The sequence below is a fragment of the Papilio xuthus genome, unplaced genomic scaffold (genome assembly GCF_000836235.2).
Source record: "Papilio xuthus unplaced genomic scaffold, Pxut_1.1 DF827597.1, whole genome shotgun sequence".
Classification (NCBI taxonomy): domain Eukaryota; kingdom Metazoa; phylum Arthropoda; class Insecta; order Lepidoptera; family Papilionidae; genus Papilio; species Papilio xuthus.
Window position 1 is genome coordinate 1,454,727 of NW_013531052.1, and position 27,206 is coordinate 1,481,932.

Consider the following 27,206-nt stretch of genomic DNA (forward strand, 5'->3'; position numbering starts at 1 on the left):
ACATCATCCTTAATAAAAAAAACCGTTGTCTACTTACACAAATTCCCCAGCAGTGGGTGAGTTCAAAGAAACCCTGCAATCTTGGCAGCCAACATCAGTTGGCTCAAACCAAGCCTGAACTTTACCTTTCTCCAAGGGACCAAGTGCGTATTTTTCATCAATCATAATCGAAGGATGGGAAACCTGTAATACAAATTTTAAGTCTAGTTTCTGTAGAATTTTAAAGTAGAAGTTATGACACTCGGCAGAAGAATACTAATCGAATGAGACTAATCCTCAAAATCCGTCAAGCTCATTGGAAGTCATTATGGATCAACCTTATATCCTTGTCTGGCAAATAATAAACGCGAAAAGTGACAGTGTGATGATTTAGTAATTTTTGTGTCCGTACCGTAATATAAAACTCCGCTTTCAGATCTGTCTTATTCTGCACCCTTAACCTAAGAGGGACTGAGGATCCAATTGACGTTGTAAATTCTAAATTCTTTTCCTTAGCCGGCAAACATATAAGCGTCACTTTGTACATGTAAACACCGACTAGGGGGTTAAAAACTTGCAAATATTCTTCCGTTTCACCAACCACAAGTGGAGCATACGTCAGAGTTATAGGCGCCTAAAAGAACGGCAAACAATACTTAAATCAATGTATAAGGTATCTTATAAATAAATCAATAGGTTAGGATAAGGACTGCAAAAAGTTGGTCTTGCGTTCGAATTCAATGTACTTCTTAGTCCTTGGTAGAATTGTAATCGTAAATTTTATGTATTAAAAATAGTTGCATAATTATCTCTTAATGCTAATTAAAAGCGGACAGATGAATAACACTTACTTTAGAATTCCTATTAATCTTAATCACTTCAGAGCTGTCTAAGTTCTCGCAATGTATGTTGAACTCAGCCTCTGTGCTGAGAGGATTGAAGATCGACAGCTCTTTCTGCACGGACTCGCGCGCGCGGGACTCAAATATCATGGTCCCCTTGATTCCGCTAGGTATCACTGTTATTGTAATGTTATAGAATTGATATTCGCGTGTTTCTTCATTTGTAAATGTAACCTGCCAGTACAAAGCAACATAAGAAGAGAGAAAAAAGAAAAAATAAATAGAATAAGAAGTAGTAGACCTTTGCCTCCATTTCGCATTGTTCATAACAAACAAAGGACCAGCGGCAGGTCGCTGTCGCCTCGCCCCACACCTTGATTGTGTCCGGATGTTTTATCTCATAGTAACCCTCGTACTTGTCCGGAAAGATCTTTACAATTTCCGACGTAACAATGTACGATTCGGGAAACTAAAACAGAGAACTTTCTTTTGTTAAAAAATAATACTATTACTATAAAGATTGTACATTTTTTTGTGTAAATTTTAACTTCTGAACCGATTTTATTACACTCAAAACAATAGCTAAATTTCAACTTACCTCTGTTATATTATAAACTAACAATTCTTCAGTATGCACGTCCTTTTCTTTGACAATAAGGGATAGATTCCCGTTGGAGTTCGGGTGTGTGGCGATACCGATAAGATTGATAAAGAGAGCGCTCTCTCCAAGAGGTGAGTACAACACTTGACCCTGCAGGATTCGTATATAAAGATAAAATATAAATTGCAACGTCTCGTAATATGGAAATTATGGGCATAATATCCCATAAGGTCGAGTAGGTAATTTAAATAAATATTCAACATTTACCTCATGTTTACCGAAATATTTGGGCTTGAAGTAAATTGGTATATCGAATGTCGTGTTAGCTTCAATATTAAACTCTTTGAGGGTGGTAAATGCATCCCCCGTCACCTCCGACAATACCAGCCACATTTCATCCGTTCTAAACATCAACAGAAATGTTAAAACTTCGATATGTACAAAAACAGATTTTACATGCGACTTATTCACTAGACTATACAGTTGTCCGTTTCATTAAGTATCTCAATCGTTACAGAGTAGTCGAACTTACATTCATTTTAATCTTACTAATATTATAAATATGAATGTTTCAACGGATAGATGGTTGGATGGATGTTTGTTTGAAGATATCTCTAGAATATAGTCTTCAAGGACAGATAGACTAATTGTCTTTTTTTCATTACGTTCGGACGGAGCCGCGGCCGACGGCTTGTATTAAATTCGTAAGGGTCTCTGCGCATTAGCCACACGCGACAGCTTCAAAAAACCACCACCTGCATATTTTATATCATTTTCATACAATTTATATGGACATAAATCGTCGCTGCATGTTTCTTGTAGTGGCGTTTTAGGCTGTTGCGCATGACCCATGTGCAGTGACCCTAAAAGTTGGACTATTTATAAATGATATATCAACAATACTAATATAATAAACTTACGGGTTAGTGACCACAAGATGTTCGGTCTGTATTTCTCGAACGGGACATTCCATAATGATAGTTTTATTCTGCACGGCGCCAGCGTCAATACACGTCGCGTACAGAGCCAGTTCTAAAGGCTTATAATTTTCAATATTACAACTGGCCTGAACATTTCATAAAGATTAAAAATACTGAAACTTTATAGATGATAGAATTTTGTATTATACATTGTGTGTTGTATTACAACTAGAGAATTAAAACTTGGAACAATTTAGTAATCAGACGGCTTATACTACAATTTGAACGTCTTGCACGGTACAAACAGTTCATAAAAATTTAAAAACCTAAAATCCCAGATCTAATTTGCAATGTATTCGTTAAAAACTAAAAGCCAAAAATGATTTAATAAGTGTAAATAATATAATTAATTAGAAAATCTTACCCAAACTTTAATAAAGGGATTATTGTTTGCCGGCCTGAAGGTAACGGTAAAGGTAACATCAGTCCGCGCGGCAATGTTACCTTCGATGGGAGATATCGTGAATTCGGCTGTTTTCAGTGGCTGCCACCAGAACCTAACATTATATAATAGGTTTTATTATTCAATTCATAATACAATTCTTTTGAATTTATAACTTACTCGAAATTAAATTACCTCAAGAACAAATTAAAACTTCGACGGATCTTACCGAGCGCTAAAATCTCCTTTATTCTGTAACATGACTTTTAATATCTTGCAGCCTCGTTTGCGAACGCGGCCGAATTGTAATGAGTTCTGACTGAGGCAAAGACTCATGCCTGTCGCACTACCGCTCAGTTGTACCAAAGGACGTTCGAAATGAAACACTTTCATCATTAACTGGAAACAAAGCGTCAGCAAATACAGATTATAATTTAAAAATTTAGTAACATAATATATAGAGAATAACAAAATACCTGAACGTTTAATTTAGTCATAATGCCAACAGGCTTGAATTGTATCTTCAAAGGAACCTTGTGGTAAGGTTGTATGGTGCACTTATTTGGTATAACTTTCAATGATGAAAGTGCGTTCTGTACATCTAAAGCTATTTGCTCTTGAATTTTATCCTCCTTATAGGCTTTTAGCATTTCATCCCTATGACCATAAATATCAAGAAATATTATATGACTTACAGAATTCTCAAGATGTTACTTCACAACCTCTAATTAACGAAAAAAAAATGCCCCAAACCTGTCATGTCCAGGATCACTTCCTTGAACACTGGCTCTGAATCCTAAACAAATGCTTGTTGCTTCAGACTTATTTGTATCGTCGACTAAAGCGTACGTGTCTTTGAAAGAGAAGCTCGCATCTATCGGCACTTTGCTATGATTCATTACTTCTATTTGACGCACTATTTTATCACCAACTTTAACAGGACCCAAATCAAAGCTTTTCTGGCAGCCATCGTATAAATCAAACAACAGTGGTACGCCTGAATCATCAGAGAAAACAATTTTAAATACATAAAATATTAGAACAATTTTTTACATGATTTTTTTAGACAGTCCATATTTTTTTATCAAACTACCTTCTCCTCTAACAGTAACAATTTCTTCACATAACGTATTCACCCAGAATTGTAACTTGAATTCATACATTTTCACTTCTCTAGGGCGGAAGTAAATTGATATTTTCATACGTTCTTTCGGCTCTACTGCATACTCTTTGTTGTACTGCACATACAGCTCCGGTAAGTTGGAAAAGTTTAGGTCAACACTACAAGAAAAATAAGTACTAGTTGATATCATTTTGTAAATAGACACGACAAACGTTTGTAAATCAATTATTAATATCATACATTAAAGGTACTTCATCAGAATTTTCAAAAGCAATATTTTTTCTATACGTAGTCTCCGGGGCATTTACAATACATTTTCCAAAGTCAAATTCCATACACGAGAAATTATATTTAGGCTTTTCAATTTCCGCATGAAGATAAATTTCGTATTCAGGACCGTCTACTATCTGAAAAACGAGGAAAAATTTCACCTAAAACTCAAATAATATTACAAATCGACGAATGTTTTCTTTATTTTTTTAAACTTTACATGAGCTCTTCTCGAATTATCTACAACAATTACTTTTTTAGAATTTGTTAATAAAAATACTGTTCATTAATCTATTAAATATCATATCGAATTATTTATTTAAGTACAAATACGATAATTACAAATATAACCTATAAAAGGTACCAACATATGTCAACTAATGGTCAAAAACTTACAGACAATGTAACAGGGAAAGCATGCACAGGCACTTGTTTAAGATTAAAATGCAGAATGCACTCAATTTGGTTTCCTGGCGCGACGTGACCGATGTTCGGTTCTATGTCCACTTTTAAATACTTCTTAACGGGTGTACTAGAGTAATGCCACTCGAAGAAAAACGTTGCAGAACCATCGTTCTTTATTATAAACGGAACTGTTCTTTCATAGGTTGATGCAGTCTATAATACAGTTAAAAAGATAAAGAACATATCTAGAACATCCAAATAACGAACAGGAAGGAAGAAATTAGTGGAAAGCGATGATTATAATCTTGGTATATGTTTAAGCGTGTGTAAATATCTTATTAATATTATAAATACGAATGTTTAAAACAACAAACGGCTGCATGGATATTGTTGAAATATGGCATATATATAGAATATAGTCTGGAAGAACACATAGGCTTCTTATTAAGTTTGTTTCTAATTCGAGTCGCAGGCGACAGCTAGTAGAGAGATCCATAAGTCGATTATTATACATACCTTATCCAAATGAATATTCGTAACAGCTTCACTTTTAAGTGTGTGTTCATTACCAATAAGATAATAAGTAACTATAGGCTTTATAGAATAGCTTAGAGCATTGACACACAACGTTAACACTTTTGTCAGATGTTTAACGCTGCAGAAAATCTTGAAGGATAACGGACCATCGTATATTGGAGTATAAATTATACTGAAAACATTACAAAAACCCGATATTATCAACTTTGTCACAGTTAAAAGTAAAGAACAGATCGTTAATAAGTAGATAGATGAGGAAAAAGAAATCTATAAAACTTAGGAGGAGGGCCCAATCGTAAATCTAAAATGGTATTTGAATTTAAAACATTCTGAGGTATAACTGAGCAAAATTATGAGGATTAATATTAAATACTTTTAGATTCAGTAGTTAGTTTATATTTACTTGATTGGGGTTTCGGAGTGTGGTTTTAATATTCCACGTTCAGGCATTATCACCACAGGAGTTTCTCCTGACTCATCACATAGCGAATTCCCTTTAAATTCGAATGTTAAACATTCGTCCTCGTTATTCTTCAATTTCACCACATTCTCACTTGTAAATCCAACCAGAGAATTTCTTATTAATAAAATCGTCGGTACAAAGACCACGTTCGATTCCCTTACAAAACCTACAACTAGTAAATTTATAACAAGCGAATGCATAGGAATTAAAAATTTCCATTGAGATTCGTAAATCTGAAATTATGAAAAAAGTTAAAATTTTCAATATTTTAAACGTTTCTTCTAATTCTTCGTAATAAAGGTTAACATAAATGTGTAATTTTGTTAATACCCCGGGTGCTGGCGGTGAAAATGAAAATACAACGTCAGTAGATGTACCGCCTTCCACATAACCTTTTAATTTATTGCAATGGACAGGAACAAACTCTTGCGCCTCCGACATCACCACTTCGAATATGAATTCATAAGATTGACTTGTAGGATTAATTACACTAAACGATCTGTAAGGAAAATAAAACTATAAAAAAATGGAGTGAAAAAGGTGATGAGAAAAAAATAGTAGCTTTGATACATAATACCTCACAAATAACTGGAGTTTGCTATGTTAAAAATAGTCAAAATAAAAATAAATCTTTACTTTTTATAGCATCCAGGTCCAAGGACTTTAAATTCTAACACCATTGTATTCGGGGGTAACGCTCCTGTCGCCTTTCTTTTTCCCGATGTTAAATAATCACTTTCTTCAATATCCAGATGTACGTAAGGGATAAAAGATCTAGCTGTCATTTTGCAGGTTATGTTTTGATCGTATGGATCTAAATTATCTGGAATTTAACTCTGAATTATAATACCCTACTTCGGTATGTTACTGCAAAATGTATTATTCTACTTACCTATAGTGCTTTGTAATCTAACTTTAAACAAGAAAGCATCTTGCGGTGAAAAAGTTACTTTAAAGATTTGACTTTCGTTAGGATTCAAACACGCTTTCTCAGGTTCTATGTGGAACGGTAAATCAACTTCGAACCAAGTATCCACACTGTCCCTGCTTAAACTGCCGCTAAATAATGTCATCTTGCTAGGATCTGTTAGAGGAATGAAAATTTATTTACGGAAAATAAATTTAAATATTGTATGAAATGTATCCTAGAATGAATAATTACCATTATTAATATGTTCGATAACTCTTTCTACAACACCTGTGTCTGTATCATTGGTTCTGTGTAAACTTTCAGAAGATCCTGTCGGAGCATCCTATGCAAAAGTATTTTGTTTAATATACTATAATAATTACATTTTTTTAACCACAAAGGTATATTTAGATATGTACCTACCCTCAAGGCTGACTTTTTAATTCTAACAGGAAATTCATCGTCAACAATGAAATTCCATAAAATTTTCATAGCCACTCTTCCTATATTTTTCACAATGAAATCAAAACCTCTTTTCTACAAATCAAATTAAATAAAAATTAAATTTGAAATACAAATAAAAATGAAACAAAATATTATAGAACAAACCCGAATTATTTACCTGATAAATAAAAGTGTCTTGTAAAGTTTTTTCTTCTTCTAAATCACATTTATATTTTGTGTATTCAGTTTTGACTGAATAAATAATAACTATTGTTATGTTTCCGCTTAATTCATTTGCTATTGAAGACGTTTGGTCTTCTATTATTGTATCACATCGTTCATTTATTTGCGCATCTCTAAAAAAGTATCACATTATGAAGGTTTCGTACTATAAATATTTTTGTATTACTTTTATTTTCTTTGCTAAAGGGAAATAATTCCATTTTTACCTGTTACGATTAAATAACGTCATAGTTTGTCTATTATCCCATGTTATTTCTCTCAAATCAGCCGTCAGAGAATCATCACTAACTACGGATAACGAACAAGTCACAATCTCCTGAAATTTGCAGTAACATGATGAAAGGTAACATAAAGCCATAATCCACGTTAAAAATAATTAAATTAAACTTATATAAAAAGGACTAAACACTCACGTATGTTCGTTCTGTGGTGGCACGGACTAATTTCGAGACCATCGAGAGCCCTTAATCATTGTGAGTGGGACTTCTTTCATCTCACGAAAGTTTGAATAATTTAATAATTAAACTAGTTACCTTTTCAAGATCAATCGGTTGAGAGGAATAGAAAATAACTTCCAAGTCTTTCTCTTCACCTGGAGAAATATATCCCGTAGACGGCCTTACAATAACATAGTCGCAATCGACCCAAATAAATTTATACACCTTTTCGGAATTGTTCGCCATTATTATTGACCTCTTTTGTGTAAAACATAATTGACAGCCACCTAATTTTAAACGATACAATTTTTTTATTACAATTTAAATACCTTAAGCAATTTAATTTTAAAAAATTATACCTAAGTCCAAAAGATATTTAAGAACGGGAGTTTCAGCAAAAGAATCAGTTTCACTATGTTTTATGGATGCTTGAGAAACTTTTTTACTTTTCTTTGAATCGGTAAATTTCAATTTCTTTTTGTCTGACGAAGATTTGCTTCGTCGTCTCGTATCTGTTGTGGATACTGTTGATCTGGAAAAAAAATGGAATTTATATTCTCCTAAATTTTATTTTACTGTGTAAAATTTCTGCTATACCTTTCTGAACATTTATATGTCTCTAGGTCGATGTCCATCGAAAGCATTTCGAGTCCCATTAGTATAACGTCTTCCATGAATGCTTCGGCTTCACATAATATCTATTGGTACAACATTCAATTTATATCATACAATCATACATACATCATTCAATAATAATAAATTATTGAATATGTTCTATTTTATTTGTCATATATTTAAATTATTACCGTATATTTTTCAAATGGATTATTAACAACGGAAAGTACGATATCACAATGCGTTCTCCCTTTTTGTAACGGACTGAAATGCACGTAAAGTGTTACAATTTCGTTCGGTTTTATTTTTATTTTTAAACTGACATTCACATTATCTGTAATAAATATTACATCACAGTATTAAGATATTTAAATCTTACTAATAATATTATAAATGCGAAAGTTTCGATAAATGGATGTTTGTTTGGAGGTATCTCCGGAACGGTTGAACGAATTTTGATGAAATGAGGCACACATGTATAACATAGTCTGCAAGAACACATAGACTCTGATTAAGTTTTTTTTATTCCGCTCTATCGGAGTCGCGGGTGACATCTACTTTGTATATAATTTTGACTTTAAAATTGCAAGTTACCATTGTTTCCATCGAGGACTACAAAATGTGTATCAGGCGCCGCTGTAAGCCAAAACAATGGCCGCCCTTCATCAATTGACGATATAATATCAGCAATAACTGTGGCATTCACAGGACTTATATTTTTGAATGATACATGCCGACATGTGACAGAACCCAAGCATGTAACTGGAAACTGCAGCATTGTAAATCTATTACTTTTTACTTTGGGGGTCACTAGTTGTATTCTTGGTATAACACCTTCTCCGATTACGCATATTCTAAAGCTTTGATTTTGGCCCTCCAACTTCTTTAAATTTACTTCTAACACTGCTCTATAATCCTATACAAATAAAAATGTAATAAAATTAGTACTTGGCGCGAATGACTTGCTTCCGTTACAAAGTGCAGTGTCAGAATGAATAGTGAGGGGGAACACAAACGTCGACATTTTACTAAGGCTAGTGTTGAGTCAATACACTGGTACATTTTCGGATTTTCTTCCTAACAGTATTAACTATACTACCTAACTTTCTACTACAATTTAAATTCAAATAATTTATACTGGTAATTATTACCTCTAAAGCTTTCGGATTGAATATAATGTTCAGTTTTTTGTGCATCAATGGTTCAATATGAGTTTCATATTTGTCTAAGTAAAATATTTCTTGGTTGGTATTCTTTTGATAATGTAATTTCATAGTTAAAGCGCAAGGCACTAAGCCACTGTTGTACAAATCTAGCGCTCCCGTGTGACTTGTGTTCACGACAACGCCATAGAAATATAATGTCACAATGTCTTCAACAAAAACACAATGTGGTGACGACTGAAAAATAATAATAATATTAGTCAACAGTTTCAGAATTTATAGAAATTACGACTCTATTATTACCTCTGGGACGGGATAATCTGATAGATTTTTAACAATCATATGTTCTCTAAATGTAGTTTCCAAATTCCAAAAGTCAAGTATAGGTAGAGCTCCAGTTCCAACTAATCTTAACGGAACTCCATCAGCTTCCGCAGGGCAAGTATCGCTGACAACGAAATGTATTGTTTCTTCAAATTTCTTTGGCGCTGTCGCTAAAAACTGTATTTGAATAACTCTACTCGTGGAAGGAGCGAGGAGATTGTCTTCATTCATTATTACAAAGTTTCCGCATCTCAGAGGTGGATTTTTTATTCTGTGAAGAAAATTTTTGTAATTAATCTGTTGAATTAACAGATGAGTGGATATTTGAATTATTTAGACGTACTTGTTATCTTTTAATTTTGGCTGTACTGCAGAATCGGGATCCACTTGATATTCAGGCGGCAAAATAATTTCATAAATGAATGGGCATTTACTGGTATTGTTGAGAATGACGTCTCTTTTTACACCTTCCCCAACTGGCAGAACATGGAAATTCAATTCACCCAATGGAAAAAGGGTAAAACTGTAAACAATAAGTGCCAGTTGAAATAACAAACATTTCCATAAATTTGTTCAAATATCTTTAGTCATATTGCTTACGTGTTATAAAACGATGCGATTGTAACACAGATAGGGAATTTAGCGACAATCATTTGAGTTTTGCTACCATCTAACAATGTACAAGTGTAGACGGGAACGTTAACCAAATTTAAAGAAGTGGTTGGCGTGCATTCAAATTCTACAGTAACCAGTTTCGTTGTAGCGGGCAACATTCCACTTTCTGGATTAACTTCAAAAGACTTCAATAGAGCTGGTTCTGGGAAATTCTTTACTTTCTTCAACCTTCAAAATGTAATAGACTTTGTTATAATTTTCATCATCGTTACCATTATTACAACATATATCACACAATTTGGTGTCTTCATAATAATGGCAGACTTTATCTCGCTATTGCGACTTACTTGTAAAAAATATTATATTTCCCGCGGTTGAAAAGATACATTTCACGTGCAACTGTCGAATTGACTTTAACATTTCCAAAGTTGAGAAAGCTTTCTGCTACATTTTCGTAAGCGCAGTCTACCATCACATCATAGCATTCGGCCGAAAGATATAAGGAATCCACGATCATTGGGTCACCTCGCCCTTCTGCGTCATATATCTGAAGAAATATAAAGTGTTTTAAATAGTACCTTCTTACTATAATTCACTGTATGCGATTTTGTCATTACTATTTGATTACTTACATCAACAGTCAACATCTTGTGTGTTATGACTCCAACTCGGCAAGCTATGTAAGTTACGGGTACTACTTGATTGTCATATCTAGGTATGATACCAGACGTTTGTGATATTATAAAATCTTCCAGGAAATCGTCAGCGTTTCTTATTTTCCATTTTACTGGTAAAATGGAATCGTTTTTGACGATAAATCTGTCATCTTTGCGACGGTAAAGTAAATGTTTACCGTAATCTGCGAAGTTTAATTATAGTAAATGTATAATGTTATTAGTCAGTATTACAAACAGATAATGCTAATACTGTCGGTTATTTGTTTATCCAAGCGGTTATCATTGAACACAACTATACATAGCGGTTTAACGAGATCAACCGAGAAATTTCACATAAGATCTAACAAACGATCTTTTCTACCAAAGAAAATAATCGTTGTTCAAAGAGACTTAAAAACATACCAATAATTTTGGTACTTGGCAATACTTCAACTATCGGCACAACTCCGCTACAAGCTATGTTCACTGTGACAATCTCCGGATTATTCTTGACACAAAACATGAGAACGTTCTTGTGTTCTCCCACCTCCGCAGGCGCAGCTGATATTGTTAATTTTCCTCGACTTTCCGGCTAAAGAAAAACACATCGTTTTTGCTTGCTACGAAATACGTAGCTAAGAAAACTGTACTTTGTATTCTAATAAATTGTGTTACCTCTAATGTTAAACGGCGTTGGTCAAAGAGGAAAACATCAGTTTCACCCAAAAATTCCACCTCAACATAAGCGGTGATCAAGGAAGAATTCTTCAAATCAATTGAATACGTCTCTTCATATATTCTAAATAGCAAAAAGGTATCGAGGTAAGTTATTACTTAGGGTATACAAAACCGCAACATAATACTAAATATTAACCGATGATTGCCTGTGAAGATCGGACCAAATTGAAATACTTTAGCATCATCTAAATATGTTACTTTATATATCTTATCTTCCACTGTTCTTCTGACAAAATCTTTGAACATTTTTTTCGGGCGGCTGTCCAATCTGTCAATTAAAATATACACCAAAAATATGTTAAGGATAAATACCGATAACTAAAATTATTTAAAATCAATGTTTTATTTCCGAATGATCAGGAACTAAAATTTGGTATAATTATGACTGACCTTGGTACATCACAAATACCGCTAACAGTAATCACAGCTTGGGAAGCCGGCCATCCTTTGACTTCTACATATCGTTTTAAATTAAAATTACCTTCAACCTTTGGGCTAAAGGTATATTTACATCTTACTAAATCACCTGGTTGCAATATAATGCGATGGTCTCGATCTAAAATGAAAATAAGTAAGTTACTACATACGCGAATTAAGTTGACTTTGTAGAACAGTCGTGTAGCATGGCATTAAATTTCGTAGCATAGATTAAATCAGCGTAGCACTACGAGTAATCGCGTAGCATGACATTAAATTTCGTGACGCCACGTTTGTCTCTGGTTAATGAGAATTATAAATACACATCATAAAACAATATTGGAAAATTTTAAGGTTAATTTAGACAACAAAAAATATGATAAATATCGTCATTGTCGTATCAGTGAATGGACTGATAGCGAAGAGTTTCGACCAACATCTCAAGAAGCTGTCGCTAAACAGTTGGATTAAGGACCCAATACAAAAGGCAGTTATACTAGAAACCGCACGCATCGTGAGAAGGTTCCAGTCTCTGCAGCCCGGACCACTGGTTGTTTAAGTCATTGGACTCCGCAGCCGGTGGTGCTCTATTTTTAATATAATACATTTTGTATATTTTTTTATTTTTATATGAAATGTAATATGTTAAGAATAAGGTTAATAAATGAATAGGTATATGATAAATAGTAAACTAACCAATTGTTGATCTAACTTTTCCCAGAGGTAAAGGATAAAAGACATCTATATCGCTTTTGTCGGTGGAAATCCGTGTCGACGATGTAAACGGTATCTCAGTTGTAGACGTTTGAGACGAAGTCACCTGTGTTATTATAAATCGACTTGTTTATTTCTTAATCTTTTACTTTAAATTAATCCCGTGTTGTTGGATTAATTTCGAGAATCATTTGTTCGCAAAATCATGAATTTTTTTTTACCTTTTTACCACAAGTGCAGTGCCATTTTGATAGTATGTTTAAAACATTATCTTGACATAAATCATCGATTATACTAAGATCATTGATAAGATTACATTCACATTTTTTGATCTGAAATTAAAATGGAATTTCTTATAATTATATTTCATACGTTACCCAATATCCAGAAATATAACCACTAAGACTTAAATTCTTCGTGATCTTCTCAGTTGGGTCTTTAGTTTTTAGACAATTATTTTAAAAAAATATACATTTTTGTAACTCACTGCTAATTCATCTAAATAGCGCCAAGCTAGTGACTCTTCATCGTGAATTGTCGGAAAAGATTTTGGTAGTAAAACTGTATATTCCTTTTTCTTAATTGGGTATTTAAGAGTGTCAATCATCTCCTCTTTCTTTAAAGCCTCTTTCACTGTGTCGGAATTAAGGAACATGTTAATCAGAGCTAACTTAGACTCTGAACATGGGCACATTAGAATCGTCAATGGAAATCCTCGTCCAGTGAATGATTCTTCTGACGTCTAAAAAAAAAATTTGCTAGTAAACTTATTGAATGAAATTTATTACTAATTATATAGTCAATTATTTCTCAGAAGCTACTTTATTTTTTGTCCCTATACGATTTCAAATACCTGTATTAACAATTCAGATTTCTTTTTTATTTTCTTTTGACTTGATTGCACGACCTGTCCGTTAAGACCAATCAGTGGATATCCCATGTCACACTGATCCACTATCCAGTTATTTGCAATATTGAATAAACTATCGTAGACATTTTTATTATATTCATTGTATTTGACATTCATTGCCATATATTCGCTGTTTGGTTTTACTGAAACAATTGAACAGAATCCACTAGCATTCATAAAAACATATTTTTTCTAGCTCGCTTGCTCATCTACTATATTTGTTTTTTTATGTTCCAAATAATTTAATAGAAGGTAAACATTATAAGCTGTTTTGAAGTGTATTTACCTTTTACATCTTCCTTTTTTGCTTTCTTTTTTGATTCGTCGCCACTTGCTGTAGGTAACAGAGATCTGGCACTACGATCTGTGTAATATATTATTTTTAAAAAAGGAACATAAGTTTAAAAAAAAGACGTAGTAAAACTAACCCTTTCCATCTTTATCTTTCTTTATATTATCATCAGAGGTTCTGTAATTAAATTATAATAAACATTGATAAGGTTTGACGACCAGGATATCAAATATGTTGTATTAAGCAGTTTAAATTTCAATTTTACATACCCTACTCTTAATAAATACTTTTTACGTCTCTCTTCTAAGCCATATGTAATGTAAACAGATTTTAATACAGGACTCGCATACTCATATTCTTCATAACTCATATTTTCAAATTCTTCAACTATTTCTTTTATTTCATCTTCGGTATATACTTTTGGTACATTTCTAAAACGATATTTAATTCCTTTTAATTCAGGGTCGAAAAACTTTCCTATAATCTAGACTTAATAATAATTAATTCTTGCTCTTATTTATTTATTTCTGACTTTTCCTGATATTTATATGTCATATACCCCTCTATCTATGTTATTCTCTCCTGTTCCACTAGGTTGCCGGGAAGAGATCGCTTATACCGATAAGGCCGCCCGCCCTTGCTTTGTTAATTAGTTATTAGTCGTGTTTTTTTTAAATATATTATAATAGCAATAAGTAAACCATGACTGAGTTTGACCATTGAAGTGTCGTTTACCGAAATTTCGATTAACATTAGTCTAGTCTAAAACTACAATATAATGGTTAGTTGCAAAAATATTTACGTACTCTACAAGTAGATAGGACTTACTCTTCTAATAAATCTTCTTCTTTTTGCGACTCTTCAAATAGCTGAGTCCATTTGGTGAAGGTAGAGTGACATAGCACCAAGTGTATGTCCGCTATTGAAGACTTGCATTTAAGAACGGTCGTTAGAACAACCGGAGGACTTTTAAATATGAAACTTGTTAATGAATCAATAACAAAACCTCGATTAAATCTAGGCTGATTAAAGTAGTCAGTCATTAGATCTTGTATTAATTCCTGAAAATTATAAGTTATGATACAAAAGCCTTTTCAAATCCTGGCTTACTTTTGTTAGAGCACTAAATGAAATATACATTTAAATCCATTGGTGTCCGTTAGCCTCGCTAAAACTCGAGAACAGCTGAACGGATTTATCATATTTTGGTCTTGAAATGTTCGAGGAGGTCTAGAGTAGGTTTAAGAGGTGAGAAAAATCAAATAATTGCTTTTTAATATATAAACGGGTTAATGGATCTCGCTGAAACTTGGCATAGATGTAGAACATAGTCTGGATGAACACATAGGCTAATAATTGTTTTTTATTACGCGCGGAAAGAGGCGTGGGCTAGTGAGATATAAAAATGAAAAGTGGCAAGCATAGCTACGTTAAATAAACAGAAATATTTTTTTCTGAACATAATAATATACTCAATTAAATGATTAAAGCCAATACAAAAATTTACTTAGCTATAATTTAACAATTAGGATAAAATTAGTAAACCAAGTAATACCAAATTAAACATAGTTGTAGATCCCATTGCATCCAGTAAAGTTTGCGACACAAAAGACGAGGCTGATCTCTTCTTCTTTTTGTCGCTGACTTTTGATTTTGGAGTTGCTATTGATTTGCTATTTGTTATAACGTCAAGCTTTTTTAATAACGTTTCAAATTCATCACCAGTGTCGAAAAATTCTAAAACAAAAAAAATAAACTGACAATGCCATGACTACGTAAAAGTGTGTCTTAGGTATTTTATATAATTGTTTCAACTATGTATAACCATTGTTACATCTCTTAATATCGAAAAACTTAAATTAAAACGTAAGAATTTCAGAGACTAAAAATCTAATTACTGAAAGTATAAATACTTGAATGAGATCCAAGTACTTATATGTTACAATTAAAAATATATTAATACCTTCCAAGTCCACTTCTGTTTCCCCTGCATCTTCTTTCCTCATTCCCATTCTAGAGATCTCATACATTTCATCAATAACTTTAACCAAAATCTCTTTGGCTGACGTATTACTGATGCAAAGAGCATCAACAAAACACATATCAATACTTATCGTAGGTAATTTAAGATGTTTTCCCACTGAATATGCAATTTCTTGACATTGTCCCTCTAAAATTATAATAATAGCATCTTAACATATTCAAGACTCATTTAATGGTCACTTTAGAAGTCGCTTAGTTACACTATGACGTCAGTATCACAATAATTCACCTTCGGCTGGAGATCCGTGGAAGAAAACAATTAGACCTGTAGTCTGTCTTTCATTTTGTGTATCCTTTGCAGTTTGTTCGTGTAAACACTCTTGTAATGGATCTATTTTATTTTCTTTCATTAAACGTAGCTCGTCTGAAAATAAAATACTTGAACAGCATAAGATTAATTCCCTTTATCGTAACAATTGTAACATAATAGCCAAATTAAATAATTTAATGATTACAAGGCTAGTAAGTTTACGAACCTGCCATCACTTCAGCTTCGGTCCTTTGTCGTTTTGGGGATGGTTCGTGTGACCGAGGTGTTTTTTTGGGACTTTTAATTTTTCTAAAGGAAAAATATGTATAAAATTTAAAAATTATGATATAGGTACGAAAATAAAATGAAAAATATAAGTATCGTCAATAAGTACACATATGTTCGTTATGGGACCACGAAATATTAAAGTTTGATATTTTATTGAAAAATAAATCATTAAAAATGTACTTAGCCGAAGCTGCTTTGACTCCGGCCGATTTAGGACCCGCAGCCTCCTCGTCTAGGTATCTGAAAATTTAATTACAATGTAAAAAATTATTTAAACGTAATCCTGTTGTTTAATTTAAACATACTTTTTCACATGTTCTTTGACTTTCTTATAGAAGTTAATTATTTCCCAAGGCAGCTCAGCACCAGGTTTCATTGCGGGGACCAGCATCTCGTCCGGTTTGTTGTAATATCTTTCCAACATCTGATAAACTTCCTCTTCTTCTCGCCATTTCCTACAAAAATATTATAAAACTCCATCCATATCTATATTATCTAAAATATTCCTGATATTATTTACTCACGTATCGCTATGAGCTATAATAAGTTCAATCGGGAACGGACAAGGATTTGTAAGTCCGAAGAAATGTTCCGTAGTTTCAGCCCACGGTAACGTTGGTGGAAAACTTATACTCGGCCCGATAACATGGACTTGCGGCATCACGCCATTACCTATGAATGGTATCGTCATGCGTTTTGGATTCATATGGAATCTAAATATTATTAAACCTTCGAATGTCATCTGAAATATTATAAAGTACACAATACAATATAATAATCTTATAAATGCGATTGTTTAGATGGATGAATGAATGTTTGAAGGTAGAAATCTAGAACAGCTGCATGGATTTCGCTGAAAGTTAGCATACATGCAAAACATAGTCTGGAAGGACACATAAGATTTTTTAAGCCGCGCAGACAGAGTCGCGGGCGACACCTAGTGTATTAGACAATAGTAAAATCGTTTTAGAAACTAACCTCCACTGTCGGCTTGAAAGCAATACTAAACCAACCGCTCTCTCCAGGTTCGTATTTCGCCGAACTGTCTAATATTGTTATAGGATTGATGCCGGAGGTTTTGAGCTTTAATGTAGCGTACCAAATACATACAGGCTTCCCTCTGTCATAAACAAGAACATACTTTATATCACATTCATTTGTTTAGGGTACTTATATATATGTACAATAGGAAGTATTCTTCACTGAACCCATCAATTAGGAGTAGTTTAAATAAGTGTAGGAGTATTAATTGATAATCCTATATATAAAATTCTCGTGTCACAATTTTCGTTCCCATACTCCTCCGAAACGGCTTGACCGATTCTCATGAAATTTTGTGAGCATATTGAGTAGGTCTGAGAATCGGCCAACATATATTTTTAATCCCGCGCGGACGGAGTCGCGGGCGACAGCTAGTTAAATATAAATTAATGACAACTTACACGTTTTTCAGAGGTATTGAATAAATAACTTTATGACCACATTTAACGGAACCAAAATCTATTGATTGAATGCTGGTTACCAAATAAGGAACTGCGCATAGTGCTTTGAACTTCACTGGAATTGTAACACCGTACGGTACCTACAATTTAAATTATATTAACTATTGTATCTGTAGTTCTAGTAACGAATCCAAATCTGGTGCAAAGAATTCAAAATTAATCATATAAAAAACACTCTTTTTATCTTAGATTGTTAGTCGCTACAATAGAATTATATAAACAAATTAAATGTTAAGTAATATATTGGTACCTCTAAGTTAATCGAAACTTCAACATTCTGTTCCGGTTCAGGAAAATTTTCACTGTCAGAGTTAAAAGTGATATCAATATATCCGACTTCGCCGGGACTCAATTTTCCGCATAATTTTAAAATTAAAAAATCTGGCACAACAGTGTTTTTGCTCAAATGCAGTTTGGTGACCAACGGTCCGTAGTTAAATACTTCAATAGTGTAATCAACCTGGTAATGTTACATACAAGAAATCAAATAAAAGCTTGAATTATGTTGTCAGTCAACATAGAAAATTATAAGACTTACTTTTAACTAATGTTGTAATGAAATGTAATTCATAAAAAACCTACATTTTTTATCAAATTAATGGATATAGATGGTTGTCATATGCTGTTTACCGTAATGTTACTCACCGAACATCCAGTAATAACTACACCGTAATCTATTACGTAGGGAACAGTGTTAAAACCCGCGATAGGCCTTGTTTTACTAGAAGACGAGTGCGGAACGAGTATTTCTGGATGCAATCGTAGATAATTCATTACTAATATCCTTTCTATTGCCATTTCTATATCCATTATAGATGGATAAGCGTCCTGGAAATATCCAGATTTAGTTATAATCCCAACTTAGGAGGCGATAGCGACTGAAGCGGATTATAGACTGAATACAATTCAACGTTTGTTTAACTAACCAATGTAGAGCACAAATGCCAGTCTTGTGTAAATATGGGATCTTCAAAACATCTTTCAATCAATGGTGAGTTTAAATGTTCAGATGTAGGCTTCTTAAACATTGCATTAAGAGATTCAAGATACGCATCAGTCAACATGGCGACTGCGAAGTATCCTAGCTCCATATCGGCCTAAAAAAAATTAATCTTCATTATTAATACACCAAAAATGATTAAAACATTAGAGGTGACACTCGAATATTAGATTCTGTTATAAACAACATTATATTATATTTATTGGAATACTTACTTCACTTAAGAATGGTCTCGGAATTGTCAAATAAACTTGCGGTATGACCCCCCAACCGTAAACTTTTATTGGAATCACAGGTAAATGACCGATTTCCAATAAAAACTGTCTCTTAAAATATCCCAGTACTCCAGGTCTGGTGAATACTTTTATATCGGTCGTTTCTTCCGATTGTAATAATTTATCAGCGGGTACAATGTCCAAAATCGTACCGTATAAATCATTTTCAAATTTCGGTTCATTCAAATAAGTTTTAAATTCAAAAGGTAAAAGCGCTTTATTTATAATACGCAAGTATTCAAATGCATTTTCATGGAATGATCTTATTTTCATATTTATTTTTGTTGTACTCAGAGTGTACATTAAATAAGACGATTGTCCTGTCACTGTTATGTATTCTGTTGGTCCACCTAGTACTTGGCATTCTATTACAGCTCTTGCGTTCATGTTGATCCTCGGTCGGAACATCACATTTATATACTGTACTTCATTCGGCTTCAATTTACCTCTATGTGGTATCAAAATCAATAGACTATTTACAAGATCACCTTCTACTTCATTCGTCTCAGGGAATTTATGTAGCCATTTAAACTTCGGTTCAAATTGATCGTCTAACATTGGTAAAACTGTTTTCATAAGTTTATCTTTAAGTTTCATATTGAGTTTTGGTTCTGGTTCTGTTTGAATTGTTGTGGCAATTGAACTATTGGTGTTATTTACTTCGTAAGAAAGTAGTTCGGCTTGATAAGGTAAGTATGCACTGGATAATGAAGCTGGAATAACAGAATATATTATTATAATAAAATATTTAATTATACAAATGCTACATCTTTATATATATAATTCTTCTGTGAGTGTGTATGTCATTGAACTTCTCTCAAACGACTGGACCGATTTTGATGAAATTTTTTGTGTGTGTTCAAGGGGATCTGGGAATTGTTTAGATTCACAATTTTATCTGCTGAACAATGTTTTTTTAATTAATTTTTAATTTATTAGTAGTTGTTGATTTTGGTATGTTTTACATTGGATCCGACAGACGGCGCTACCATCGCAGTGTCAAATTTTGAATAATATTCGAATTAAAGACGTGTAGACAGGACGTCTGTCGGGTCCGCTAGTACATCTATGTATTTCAAACTTACGGCTTAATTCAGTTATTATTGGCATACCATCAATTTCCCGTAAATTAGTTGGTCGAATCATGGTCTAAAAAATATATATTTTTTAATGGTTATTAATTTACATTTAAAGGTCTTTTAAAAATGCATTTACAGTTGATTAGGAACTCGTGAAGTAATTGTTTTAAAACAAGTTTGGTTTTCCTGAATTATGAAATACATAATAATTGAGTCATGATATTAAAAATATTTTCAGTACTTACGGATGCAATCGGTGATATTAAGATCTTTTTCCAACTGAGCTGATAACAAGCAATCAGTGGAGTGACGTTTTGTATTTTTATTGTCTTACCCTCAATGTAGTCATTCAGTAGACATTGAAAATCAATTTTCGGTGTTAGAACAAGTATATTGGGGAAATTTATTTTTCCGACAACTTTTACAGAGTCCTGTAATCATTTTACCTACATTAATATAACTTATTCTCAAATACAAGTTCAAGACCCGAGAATTCCCCCAAATAAAGATATTCGTAGTTATTTTTTGTTATAAGCAAGTGCTTTTCATTTGTTTTATTTTAGAAATCAACTATCTATAGTCTAACCTTATTTTTGTGGCCCTTGAATTTTATTTTGATGGCATCACTATAAATTCGAGCCTTTAAAGACGTGTGTTTCGTTGTATCGAATAAAGCTTGTACTTTCATCATTTCTTGATCCTCCAAATGTTCCTCAATGATATGAGTCAAGTTGAAGATACGTTTTATTTTATGTATGTCTTCAAAAAACTGCAAACTTCCCTGACGTAATGGATAAACTGGTTGCAGTGTTAAGAAATCTATCAATTTAGCTGTTTCTTCTCGACTATTGTCGGCTGTGATTTTACATAATTTTAAATCGGATTCCGTATAAGTTATACAATGGCATAAATCTTCCTCGCCTGGTATAATTTTATATGAACTCTGCTTTTGTATAAGAGCAAAGGGTGGTTTTATAGTAATCTCTAAATCCAACGGTAGTGTTGATACATTTTTTATTATGAGGATGTCTGAAAAAAGCATACATAATGTCGTTGCATTATATAGGTCCATTTTATAAACGAATAAGTCACGTAAATTTAAACATGAATAAATTTGCAACTAATAGTATATTAATCTAATCAATCCAACGCATCGCCTCCATTTCTGCAACGTTTCTGATGGTTGTCAGGTTATTTGGTGTCGCATTTTGGGTAGTAACAACAAAAATTAAGATGCAATGCCAACTATCAATAAGTTTTTAATAACTACTTAAATGAAATATTTCAAATCAATTTACATTTATATACCTGTTAATCTATAATATTCATTATATGGACCATTATCATACTGAAAATCCATTGAAGGCGTAGATATTTCTATTTTGGGATCAACAAACTCTGCTGTAATTTTGCATTCAAGCAATAGTTCCTTCTTGTTAACACCCTCGATGCTGCCCACTAAATACCATATCTCTTTTACTACGGTCACTTTGTGCGAAAGACCAGTTATAGTCAAGTCCAATTGTTCACCAGCATTCATTTTAAAAGTCCTGGGTTCTAGATTAAAAAATGCTCTAAAAGTTAAAAATAATATTTTTCAATTACGATTCTGATTTTCATCAATTGCCTACCTACAAAGAATTTTCCTCACACAAAGTTCCTACATAAGTAAAAAAAAATACAGACGAATTGACAATCTTCCTTTTGAAGTCGGCTAAAAAAATAATATATCCACAGAGCATATAACATATTATATAAAATATTTGATACATACACAGCCTGCTGTTTGTTTTTCGGCGTCTTGTAATGTTCGCTCCACTCCAACGCGTGTAGGCGTGTGCCTCGATTTTCCATCATTATTTTACAATTCAACGGAATTCGTGTGAAATGATGACCGAGCTCAATCCTGTCTCCCAAATCTCCTATCACTATGCTCGTACCCACTCCCGTTACTGTAACTGGAACCAACTGAAACGATCTTCATGAGTTTAATCCTAATGATTTTATTTAATATACAAACATGCTGTATGAACTACGTAGATTTATAGAAACGGAGTATGCGAAATTACAAATTTTTACATCATCGTCAGCTCACTATACATATGTACATCCTGACTGAGGGGCAACCACGCTGGCCTAGTGCGAGTTGGTACATTTTTACATGCTTAGATTTAAAGGTTTGACAAAAGTTAGTTATTCTACCCTCGCTCTTTTTAGGTTCGGGGTAAAAAAAGGCTAAAACTGCTTACTCCTAATTATTTACATATTTTAAACATAGCAAATGGTAAATGCTCATTACTCACGATATCTTTCATATCTTCCAATTGTATAACAACTTTATTGTTATAGGTCTCAGCGTCAACCAGAGTCAAACTAACTGTCAGATTTATTTCTGATTCCGCCTCTACAACACCCTCTTCAGGTTCAATTTGCCATTTACACTCGCGATTAAACTAGAATACAGTTTTAATATTAAACCGAAAATCGTATACCACAAAAATTCGTTCAAAACTTTACTATATACTCATTATGTATAAATACATAGATTTTAAGTTATTGCCACTAATAGGTCATCAATTTTGTATTTATTGGAGGTTTAAGAATATTACACACAGATTTACTGTTCAGTTACTCTTTAAGTTTAAGCTTACGTACCCAAGATGTCTTATAATTTACTTCAACTGGGGAATCGTTGCAAAGAATTAAAGTTTTTTGTGATTTCTTAAGCAGTTTCACTTGGCCCCAGTGAAGGAATGTCGGACTGCAAGTTACTATCGGACTGACGCCGTAACCCGATACATAACATATTTGAATCGGGTCTGGTACACCGAAAAGACGTAACCTGCCAAAAATAATTATTTATTTTCAGATTAAACCAAGTTTTACCAATACAATAATTTAGTCTTATAAAAATAATACATAGGTATCTCAATTTAAAATTTCAATACAGTTTAATAATAAAAAGTCGATATTATTATAAAAAAAAACAGACTTTCAACAAATAATAACTCCAAAAACAAATCTATTAACGCAACATAGTTAAAACTATTCCACCTAGACCTCTTTTCGTTATGTTTTATGGTGTATTTTTAAAGATACGTGTTAAATGGGTTAACTGCAAATGACTCAACTATTGCAGTAAAAATAGCAAACGAACAAACCGCAGAGGAAATTCATGGGATCCGAGGGCAGTAGCCGTTGTCGTAAGCTTAAAACATGTTGTGCTGATCGGTTCTATGTAACCTTCCTTTAAATCAATTTTAACGTCAAATATTGATTCCTAGAAACATAAAAGTAATACATTGTAACTAAGTAAATTTTATAATGTAAGGTTTCCAATATTTACAAATTATTCTCATCAACTAACAATAGATAAACGGTTGAAAAAAGTATTTAAATCTTAAAACTTAGTTTTTTTCCCTCAAAATTCGTCCAAAAACACATTGTCTTATCTCATATTCTCCCTTTTATTAAAACTGACATAACTAGATTACTAGTTTCGAAACTCACATAATTTCTTACCTCGGGTTCTTCCACAACAAAGTAGCCCAGAAAATTGTTAGACTGTATGTTTACATCATTAACATATGGGAAACCCCTGAAACATGCTCTCAAGTGTAAATCTGGCGCTGGTGTAATCTGTGGTACCATAGCATTATACGTCACTGGCAACACTATCGGTCTTTTGTCTGACTTCTCAAACTCCAACTCAAATGATGTGTTATTGATTCTTATCAAATTTGCTGTCAAAGTAATCTAAAATGATAATCAAAAATTCATTGACAATCACGAAGCAGTTGCACAAACTTAGTTTATCTGTAATTGATAGAATATGGGATATAATAACATAGCGAAAACCGGAAATATTTTGTCGTAAAAATCGTCAGTATTTGTAACCAATAATATATTATTGATTAAGCGTTTTAATCGAAGTCGCTTATATAAATATTAAATATCAAACCTTGACTGTAAAAATAGATTCAGGGTCAATTATTATTTTCCTAGGTTCGATTTTAAATTCTTGCGGCGTTGTTGGCAACTCCGGTTTGGGGATGTCATTTACAGCGTAATCTGTCAAAGTAATGCTCCTAATTTCCAAGCCGTCTGACGGTATAGAAACGGTACCAGAGACAAGTACGTTGGATTCATTTATTATGTCCAATGATAGAGTTTTTGGAACACCTGAAATAAAATAAAAATATAAAAAAGACAAAATCAATATTGTTTATATACTTTTGTTTGAATATGATACTTTACCTAAGCTGACATCACCAAAATCCAATGATGGTACACTGAATTTTATTGACGGATAGATTACAGTGCCTCTGTAAAATGTTAGTCATGTTAAATCAAGGTAAATATTCTTAGGAGTAAATACAACAATAAACTACCAAGACACTAAAGAATTCTACAAAATATTATATTAGGATTTTAAGTTTTTTAACCGTCAAATTCACTCTTAATGATTGCACTAAAACGACAATTATTGATTGATATAGATAATTCACACTAATTCTGCACGAAGAGTGTCCTTGAGTCACGATTTAGTAAGTCTTAATGGCGGCAGATAGTGTAGGTTTAGCATATATTAAATATTAAAACATTATATATTAAAATAATTAAAGACTGTCTCTTACTTTAGGTAAACTTTAAGCTTTACATCTGTGTCGCGTATGACAAAATTAATCTCTTCAAAAAAAGGTCCAGGGTTAGAATTAAAGAATGAAACGACGAAAATGTCCTTTTCACCCGGTCTCAAACATCGATACTCCGGAGTACATGTTATTTTACTGCCGAAGAGTGTTACCACATCTTTGTATGCAATAACGCCGTTTATATGACCTAAAAAAATAAATATGTTATAAAACATTTTACTACTAAAATGTAGATTTAGTAACAATAATTGTTTTGTCAATTTAGGTAGAAAAATAAAGGTTACGGCGATACTTTAAAATTGGAACAAATTGTAATAAATATTACTTGATGAATTAGTGGCATAAAAGACGTGAGGTGCTGGCTGCATTGATTTTTATGGCAATAAATTTTAATATTACTATATAAAACTAACCTTTATTTATAGCAATTATTTCGTAGTTATACAGTATATTAATATAAACAGAACTCATATCGAGTGTTTCGAGATTCAGATGTATCGTGGGCGGCAGCGACGTGCCGGTTAACTTCAACATAACTCGATCACTAACGCCATCTATATCTAGATATACTAACGCATCTAGGTCTCCTATATGTTTGGGAGCGAATGTTATATCTATTTCTGTAGTTTTATTTGGCCATAGCTGACCTTTCTGTAACATGAAACAAGTATTATTTACATCTCAATTTATGATATAAAAATATATTAAACTAGCTGTCGCCCTCGACTCCGTCCGCGTGGATATATTATATATAAAAAAAGTTCATTAGTGTAACCCTCCCATCCATCCATTCACATCACATCCATCTAAACATTCGCATTTATAATATTAGTAAGTTAAATAAAAGAGCTGCTCTTTAAGTCACATTTTGGAAAAAAAAATAAAAAAAAGAATATATAGTATCCTATGTCCGTCTCCTGGCTCTAAGCTACCTCCTCACCAATTTTCAATCATATCGATAAAGCCCTTCTTGAGTTATAAATAGAGTAACTAACACGACTTTCTTTTATATATGTATGTATAGATTTAGGAACACTTGGTTTCGGTGACACATAAAGATGTTGAGATGGTGATAATGATATTAAAAACAGTACATACGATAGGAGACATTGAGAAATGTGTATTCTGAAATAATAAAGTTTCATCCGCAACAAGAGCTTGTATCTCATCATAGAATATTCTAGTGTAAACTCTGTCATGCTCTGTGCTGCTCAGGACGTCGTAGCGAACTAACTTCGCACATTTAGCGGCCTCACTCTCCTTCATATTGTAAAACACAGTCGCAAGTTTGATTTTGTCTTTGAAATCTAAAAAGTAAAATGTTACATTAATCGAACAAAATTAATTTATTGACAAAATACAAAGTCTAAGAAAATCCATATAAAGTATAGTACTTACGCTTTTTATATTCTATCTATAATGTTTCTTCGTAAAATGCTTCAAACTACAAGTACTAGTAACCCTTCACGTTATGTTTGTTACGAAGTTATTGTATACAAAAACATATACAAACGTACCATAGTAGACAGATTCATTCTTCATGCAGACGTAAGTAAGAACGTAGTCAGATTTGTTGGTAATTTTGAATGTTTGTTGTCGCACCATACCGTTATATGTATCGGGAAATCTAACAATTTGCTTTTCTAATAGTACGTTAACAGTGTGCGCTGTACCCGATAATGCTATTTTAAAAATTTCTCCTAAAACAAACAACATTAGGACCGGTTTAAGCTTTTCCGACGCCCCGGGCGATACAGGCGCCCCTTTATAATTGATTCTGGCGCTTGCGGCGCCCCCTTCTGTCAGGCGCCCTGGGCGGTAGCCCCACCTCGCCCTACCTTAACGCTGCTACAGAGCAATATTAACAATTAATACTGTTCATTTAAAAAGTTAAATTCAATTATTACCTGTTTCAAACATAACTCGCAATGTGCCTTCAACTTTTCCCAAGTGCATAGTTTTAAATGTAACTTTAATTTCAATTTTCTCGTCACAATTTAGATATGCTGATTTCGGTTCTACAGAAAAAGGACTGGAACGAACGTTAATTAGTT

The 27,206-nt window shown here is 32.9% G+C and overlaps 1 protein-coding gene across 1 annotated transcript in view; it reads right to left on the minus strand.

Moving 5' to 3' along the window:
• LOC106118293 (hydrocephalus-inducing protein homolog) overlaps positions 1 to 27,206 on the minus strand; it is a 29,374-nt gene that overhangs the window by 726 nt on the left and 1,442 nt on the right. The window contains 72 exon segments of the mRNA XM_013312921.1: positions 38 to 183; positions 392 to 613; positions 831 to 1,055; positions 1,123 to 1,290; positions 1,420 to 1,572; positions 1,690 to 1,825; positions 2,343 to 2,488; positions 2,767 to 2,899; positions 3,014 to 3,183; positions 3,261 to 3,441; positions 3,538 to 3,781; positions 3,878 to 4,065; positions 4,148 to 4,314; positions 4,574 to 4,795; positions 5,099 to 5,291; positions 5,523 to 5,815; positions 5,913 to 6,081; positions 6,219 to 6,405; positions 6,475 to 6,666; positions 6,745 to 6,835; positions 6,916 to 7,029; positions 7,115 to 7,292; positions 7,386 to 7,495; positions 7,713 to 7,903; positions 7,976 to 8,148; positions 8,214 to 8,314; positions 8,423 to 8,565; positions 8,826 to 9,147; positions 9,383 to 9,631; positions 9,698 to 9,989; positions 10,062 to 10,241; positions 10,319 to 10,561; positions 10,681 to 10,880; positions 10,966 to 11,192; positions 11,413 to 11,581; positions 11,665 to 11,788; positions 11,864 to 11,995; positions 12,118 to 12,283; positions 12,841 to 12,964; positions 13,080 to 13,190; positions 13,346 to 13,600; positions 13,712 to 13,911; positions 14,055 to 14,132; positions 14,197 to 14,237; positions 14,330 to 14,491; positions 14,889 to 15,121; positions 15,616 to 15,797; positions 16,024 to 16,467; positions 16,580 to 16,662; positions 17,166 to 17,383; positions 17,620 to 17,761; positions 18,084 to 18,223; positions 18,394 to 18,603; positions 18,789 to 18,971; positions 19,070 to 19,240; positions 19,359 to 20,131; positions 20,504 to 20,567; positions 20,743 to 20,928; positions 21,084 to 21,526; positions 21,806 to 22,071; positions 22,272 to 22,465; positions 22,801 to 22,950; positions 23,153 to 23,339; positions 23,659 to 23,777; positions 24,020 to 24,253; positions 24,459 to 24,679; positions 24,755 to 24,822; positions 25,135 to 25,339; positions 25,566 to 25,803; positions 26,251 to 26,459; positions 26,670 to 26,852; positions 27,060 to 27,184. Of these exon segments, the coding sequence (XP_013168375.1) occupies positions 38 to 183; positions 392 to 613; positions 831 to 1,055; positions 1,123 to 1,290; positions 1,420 to 1,572; positions 1,690 to 1,825; positions 2,343 to 2,488; positions 2,767 to 2,899; positions 3,014 to 3,183; positions 3,261 to 3,441; positions 3,538 to 3,781; positions 3,878 to 4,065; positions 4,148 to 4,314; positions 4,574 to 4,795; positions 5,099 to 5,291; positions 5,523 to 5,815; positions 5,913 to 6,081; positions 6,219 to 6,405; positions 6,475 to 6,666; positions 6,745 to 6,835; positions 6,916 to 7,029; positions 7,115 to 7,292; positions 7,386 to 7,495; positions 7,713 to 7,903; positions 7,976 to 8,148; positions 8,214 to 8,314; positions 8,423 to 8,565; positions 8,826 to 9,147; positions 9,383 to 9,631; positions 9,698 to 9,989; positions 10,062 to 10,241; positions 10,319 to 10,561; positions 10,681 to 10,880; positions 10,966 to 11,192; positions 11,413 to 11,581; positions 11,665 to 11,788; positions 11,864 to 11,995; positions 12,118 to 12,283; positions 12,841 to 12,964; positions 13,080 to 13,190; positions 13,346 to 13,600; positions 13,712 to 13,911; positions 14,055 to 14,132; positions 14,197 to 14,237; positions 14,330 to 14,491; positions 14,889 to 15,121; positions 15,616 to 15,797; positions 16,024 to 16,467; positions 16,580 to 16,662; positions 17,166 to 17,383; positions 17,620 to 17,761; positions 18,084 to 18,223; positions 18,394 to 18,603; positions 18,789 to 18,971; positions 19,070 to 19,240; positions 19,359 to 20,131; positions 20,504 to 20,567; positions 20,743 to 20,928; positions 21,084 to 21,526; positions 21,806 to 22,071; positions 22,272 to 22,465; positions 22,801 to 22,950; positions 23,153 to 23,339; positions 23,659 to 23,777; positions 24,020 to 24,253; positions 24,459 to 24,679; positions 24,755 to 24,822; positions 25,135 to 25,339; positions 25,566 to 25,803; positions 26,251 to 26,459; positions 26,670 to 26,852; positions 27,060 to 27,184 (13,782 nt within the window).